Here is a 6,377-nt window from a genome sequence, read left to right on the forward strand (position 1 = left end):
GGGGGGGGGGGACAGGTGTTCAGTTACGTATACACAGTGTCTCGATATCTGAATACATATTTAAAAACAATATCTCCTGATATAAAGTACTTTACGACAAGGATTCCCAAACTAAACCCACATGCTTACCAGATAAACTCAAGTTAACGTGTTTCCTTTACTTGATATATAGGAGGAAGTTAAACAAAAGGTGGAAAATGTTGCATTATTGTATTTTTATTTGAATTGACAAAGTAAAGCCTACTATTTCATCTTTTAGCCGATTATTTCAAGGGTTTCAAAGCTTCAGATTTCAATAGTTTATCACCACTTTTATCTAACCAAATCAACCGATAATCTATACATGGAGCTAACTAGCCTTTTCAACGGTTTATTTTCTAAGTACGAGTTTAATTGGTAAATATTACTTTAACTTACTATTTCAACTTTAGCTAACTAGCCTTTTTTAACTGTTTGTTTTTAGCTAAAGACTTTAAATGTTAATCATTACCGTTAGCTAACTAGTCTAACTGTATATGCATCATTATTTTGAATATTTATCAGTAAGATTTGGCCTATTATTTAAGCCATTTATCAATTATTTTAACGTAAATATTTCAGCTATATGAATTCATTTTTTAAATACATTTTTAAACTATTGTTGCTGTATTTTACTGATTATTGAGTATTAACTAAGGGTTTGTATCAATGAAATGTTAATGGCTCTATTTGTATTGATATTTATTAGGGATGGGAACGATTAATCGAATATTCAAAATTATTCAGGTGTTCGAATATGAGAATATGAGTTATGAATATTTTTATTGTGTTTGTTTTTTTGGAAGGGGTGCCTAAGTTGATTACAAAATGGAATAATTCAATGTATTCAACAGTGCCATAGCTAAGTGTGTTAGGTCTAAAGGTGTGGCAGAGCTGCAGGTTCTGATCTCTCTCTCTCGCGTCCGGTTATACTTCACTCACGTTTATGTCCAGATCTAGCTAGTTCTAGCTAATGATATGGCTGCTGCCCCTCCCTACACGCAGATCACGCAGACTCAAACCTCATCTTAGGCCCAAATTCCAGCTGAGAGGGTCTTCTCTACAGCTGGCCTGATTGTGAGTCGCCTCCGCGCCCGCCTCTCCCCTGAGCATGTAGACATGCTCATATTCTTAAACTAGAATGAGTATTGAATAGCTGCATTCTGTGCATAGGCCCTGTTATAGGTTGTTGATCTCTGTTGTAATAGGGTTACGTTACCCTAACCCATTATGTTGTTCGTGTGTGATCCCTCTTTCATTTAAAAACCAAGTTATGTTTTAAGCATGAAAGCTGTAGGCCTATAGCTGTCAACTGTTCAAACTGTGATCACCAGTTAAATACAGTTGACAAATTCGACTTGGTTTCTATTCTTACTTGAACATGTATTTATTTATTTTTCTAAATTAAAAAAAAAAATGTTGCAAACATTTTTCCCACATTTTTTTTCATTTTTTTTATAGGATATGTACATTTCGGTTAACCGTTTTTTGGGGGGTAGAATATTCGAATATACATTTGCTTTCAAATTCCCATCCCTAATATCTAACCATCTATCATCATAATATCCTTTTTTCTTAAATTACTACCCTGGGGTACAAATACCCCTCAATCACTGCATGGTGTGAAACATTGAAATATGTCCCCTTACCTTCCTGCTAGGATCTTGTAGTACGCAAATATCTGATCAGCCAGTTTGTAGACGAACTGATCGAAGCACAGGTTCACCTAAAATCACAGACACAGGTTCAAATAACAGGAGGGTGGTTAGAAGTTCATGTGACTCTTTTTTGTTGTAATTTATTGAACACAATATTTAGTTTTTGGGAACCTCAAAAAAAGCCATCCAATACAACCTTGTTTTTTAACTTAGTAAAACAATGTCATACAACTGTCACCTCTTTGTGTGAGTCAAATTGGATGAACTGTAAATAAACCCTAACAGAGCTTATTGTTACTACATTAGTGGCATTTTATAAGCGGTTATATAACAACTGGAAACGGAAGCATCGACTTTGTTCGACAGCACTTTAAGAAAAATCGTACTAAATAGTGGCATTCTGCTTTGTTGCATCTCCATCACATCTAATACAATTATTTATATTTTATTACCTCGGCCTCGATTTCGTCGTAGAGGAACTGCTTCTTGAATTTGGTCAGAGCGTAGTTGGCGCTGTCGTTGTACAGATCCAGAGGATACAGCACATACCTGGAAGAGAATTCAATAAAAACTCTGTTATTTCAAAGTGCAGAGTGTTGTACTTTAACTGTATCCAACAGTGAAAATAGATATTTGAATATGGCAACTTGATAAAAAGAAGACAATTCACAAATAAGCATAAAACAAACATACACACAGATGTTAAAAAACATAAAATGCATTAAAAACAAACAAAGAACAGGAAGCAGTAACACCTGGCAGGATATGAATACTTATTTGCAAGTGAAGCAGGTTTACTCTTAAGACTTTTGAGGTGAGTTTGTTTGTTTAAGGTGATGACAGACACAGCAAGGCCTTCATATTGGTTTATATATTGCTGAAATGTCAATGTATCCTTGGGCAAGATACTTAACCCTGAGTTGCTTCATAAGTACAGTCCATCATTTACCATGCATTTCCAGTGAGAAAAGTCAAGATTTGAAGTTTTTGGAGTTATCAAATTAAGTGTAAATAAAGGTGAATGTGCTTCACATAACTGCATAATTATCACTTCTGCATTCTTAAATATTTGAACAGCATTAACAACATTAAACATCGGGAATGCTAAATTATTTGTTTCAGTATTTTTGGGTGAACAGTTGAATTACAGCACTTATGATTGATGCCAGTTGTTGTGCTTAAAGGATTATGTGAAACCTGCCTCAACATAATCCTGCAGTGAGGTTTAAAACAGATATCAAAACATTAAAGCTTAATCCCAAATTTGAGGGAGTTTTACCCAAAGTCTCTTTTAAAAAATGTAAAATAGAAAGAAAAACAAAAAACAAGGAGGGAAGTTGCATCTGTCCAATCACACTTTTAATCTAACACACAAAGCTGCCAAAACTAAAGCATGAAATGTGTGTATTAAATGTGTGGCATCCTTGTATCTCAACAGCATCAAATTCACTTTTGAGAATGTGTTGTTCATAAAGAAAACAAAGCAGTGTCTTTGGAGATCAGCAGGTTTTATCCTTCTTTTCATTCCTAAAATTCTCAAACATTAGAAACAAAACAGAAAACAATAGCACTACAGTAGAAAGGAAAAATGTAAAAGGAAAAATGTGTTTATTTGTTTTTGGGTGCATTGTCCCTTTAAGTCAAAATGTCTGAAAAAAGTCAAGATTCTGAAGTAGTTACATTTTCCTGGAAAAAGTAAAAATTCTGAGAAAAGACCAAATTCTGTGAATAAAGTAAAAGTTCTGGAAAAAAAGTCAACATTTCTGAAGAAATTCAACTTTACTTGAAAAAGTCAAAATTCTGAAAAAAAAGATTCTGAAGAAATTCAAAATATCTGGAAAAAGTCAAAATATCTGAAGAAATTCTAAATTATGAGAAAAGTCAAAATTCTGAATAAATTCAATTTTCCTTGAAAAAGTGAGGATTCTGAAGAAAATTCAACATTTCTGAAAAAAGTCAATTTTAGTTGAAAAAGTCCAAATTCTGAGAAAAAAATTCTGGAGAAATTCTAAATTCTGAGAAAAGTCAAAATTATGAGGAAATTAAATTTTACTCGAGAAAGTCAAAATTCTGAGAAAAGTCACAATTCTAAAAAAGAAAATTAATCTGGATAAATTCTCAAAAATTAGAAACAAATACCACTACAGTAGAAAGGAAAAATGTAAAAGGAAAAATATGTTTATTTGTTTTTGGTGCCCTTTAAGTGAAAATATCTGAAAAAAGTCAAGATTCTGAAGAAGTTACATTTTCCTCGAAAAAGTAAAAATTCTGGGAAAAGTCAAAATCTTGTAAAAATTCTGAGAAAAGTCAACATTTCTGAAAAAACGACAACTTTCCTTGAAAAAGTCAACAAAAGTAAAAGTATCTGAATAAATTCAAAATGAGAAAAGTCAAAATTCTGAAGAAATGAAATGTAAACAAGCTCAATAGAATGTAATTATTGAATAAAAGATTGAGGTAATTCTCCTCATGACCCCAAACAGATCTGATGTAACCTTACTTAAATGTATACATAATACTTCAACATCATTTTCCATCTGAGCTTCAACTGGCACTCTTTTAATAACGTCATCTTATTCTGTAATAGCATAATAGTTTTCCAGCTACTGCGTATCTCCATGAACAAACTCTTGATACACCTAGAACTGTAGGGGATGTAAACAAACAGTAATAATCTTTTTTTGGGCTTATTTTCTTGAAACCATCTGGATAGATTTGGACAGCTGCGTTTTTATTGAAGCAGCTAGCAGAACAGCAGCTTCAGGCTAATATGCTTTAGGGGCATGTTTAAACATATACTGTGTGAGTTAGAGCACATGAGTGCATTTCAGCTGTGTTTTATATAAAAGATGTGGCTCCAATGTCTACAGTGCAGACACATTTACTGTATGGGGTTAAAAACGGTGAAAATATGTTTTCCCACAATAATCTTTTTCCAGGAGAACTCTACTCACTCCATCATGGACGCCTCCTTGGTCTCCAGGATGTGGTCGGTGAGGATCCAGGGCATGGACATCTCGATGGGGAACTGGATCCTGCGGCCCATGGTGAGCTCCAGGAAGAACTCCCTGAACCAGAGCTGGGAGAGATCGCAGCACATCTGAAGGGTCTCTGCAGGAGCAACCAGACAACACTTACCATAAGTTGGGAAAATACTGAATGTACTCTTCTAGTATCAGAGTAGCACATGATAACAAAGACCCTACATTATGATGTGATATGAATGATAATGGGACACATCGACGTCTGCACTCAGTGCCGCGGACTGTACGTAATGTTACTTTGATCCACTGAGTGCAGACGTCGATGTGTCCCATTATCATTCATATCACATCATAATGTAGGGTCTTTGTTATCNTAGTGTTAGCAGTTAGCTGGTGAGAGATAGTGTTAGCAGTTAGCTGGTGAGAGATAGTGCTAGCTGTTAGCTGGTGAGAGATAGTGTTAGCTTTTGAGAGATAGTGTTAGCAGTTAGCTGGTAAGAGATAATAGTTAGTTGGTGAGAGATAGTGTTAGCTGTTAGCAGGTACAAAATGATTTCAGATGAACCAAAGTGAGTTTGAGAATCAATCAATATTTTAATTTCAACAAAGGAAGAACAATCTCAGAAAAAATCCATAAATAAGAAATCTGGAATATGTTTATATTTACACAATTCAGATTTAAACCAGACTCTTAATATCAATTAGACCCTTATAATGTTTATTCTCCTGATGTTTCTTCTTCAGTGGCCTACGAAGAAGCAGGATTTGCGGTTAGAGAAGTAACTTCAGGGTTAACTCTGTGTTAGAGAGGTAACTTCAGGGGCGACAAATCACCGACTGTGTGAACGTGAATATGAATAGAATATCAGCTCCCATCTTCAGAGCAATCTGACTATTAGAACATTAGCGTTAAGAAAGCTTACTTAAATATCTGCCACAACATAAGTAACTGGATCAAAGTAACATTAAGTACAGTCCGCGGCACTGAGTGCAGACGTCGATGTGTCCCAGTATCATTCATATCACATCATAATGTCTCATATTTCCTTATCTGAGTCAGCTTCTCGAGCTGTATCTGGCCTTCTTAATATTTGTCTAATTATAGTTCACTTTTCATTCAGGAAGTATGACGCGCTGCACTGTCAGTGTGCTTCTCCATGTTTGTGATTTGCTAACCCCGCCCCTCTCATGTGAATGCGCACTCAGCCGGACAGAGAAAACCTGGCTTGAGTTACCGAGTTAATAACCAGCGTCGTAGGACCGCTTAGCGAGAGCGCGTTTGTTAGGGTTAGTTAAGATAACTCAGAGAGATCAGGGTATGTTGAACTGGATTCACAGTACAGGGGACAGGTGTTTCTTAGCGTTAGGGTTAGGACACTGTGAATTATAAAGAGTTCAATCTGCAAAATAAAGGTAGTGGTGGGGAAACAAGTAGAGGAGAGCCAACACAAAACACAGATAGCAGCAAGATGTGGTATTTCTGAGCATCTCCCTGGTTCTGTGTTGGTCCCTGAAGGCAGCACCTTCCTGGTTTTGAGTTGGTCCCTAAAGGCAGCATCTTCCTGGTTTTGAGTTGGTCCCTGAAGGTAGCATCTCCCTGGTTCTGAGTTGGTCCCTGAAGGCAGCATCTCACTTGTTCTGTGTTGGTCCCTGAAGGCAGCATCTCCCTGGTTCTGAGTTGGTCCCTGAAGGCAGCATCTCCCTGGTTCTGAGTTGG

General features: G+C 36.0%; 1 protein-coding gene across 1 annotated transcript in view; it reads right to left on the reverse strand.

Moving 5' to 3' along the window:
• cyfip2 (cytoplasmic FMR1 interacting protein 2) overlaps window positions 1-6,377 on the reverse strand; it is an 84,704-nt gene that overhangs the window by 45,339 nt on the left and 32,988 nt on the right. Inside the window, exons 18-20 of the mRNA XM_010794381.1 lie at window positions 4,631-4,787; window positions 2,129-2,225; window positions 1,668-1,744 (exon numbers count right to left, since the gene is read on the reverse strand). Coding sequence (XP_010792683.1) covers window positions 1,668-1,744; window positions 2,129-2,225; window positions 4,631-4,787 — 331 coding nt within the window. The remainder of the gene's footprint in view (window positions 1-1,667; window positions 1,745-2,128; window positions 2,226-4,630; window positions 4,788-6,377) is intronic.

Source organism: Notothenia coriiceps, unplaced genomic scaffold (genome assembly GCF_000735185.1).
Source record: "Notothenia coriiceps isolate Sejong01 unplaced genomic scaffold, NC01 NC01_scaffold00037244, whole genome shotgun sequence".
Classification (NCBI taxonomy): Eukaryota; Metazoa; Chordata; class Actinopteri; order Perciformes; family Nototheniidae; genus Notothenia; species Notothenia coriiceps.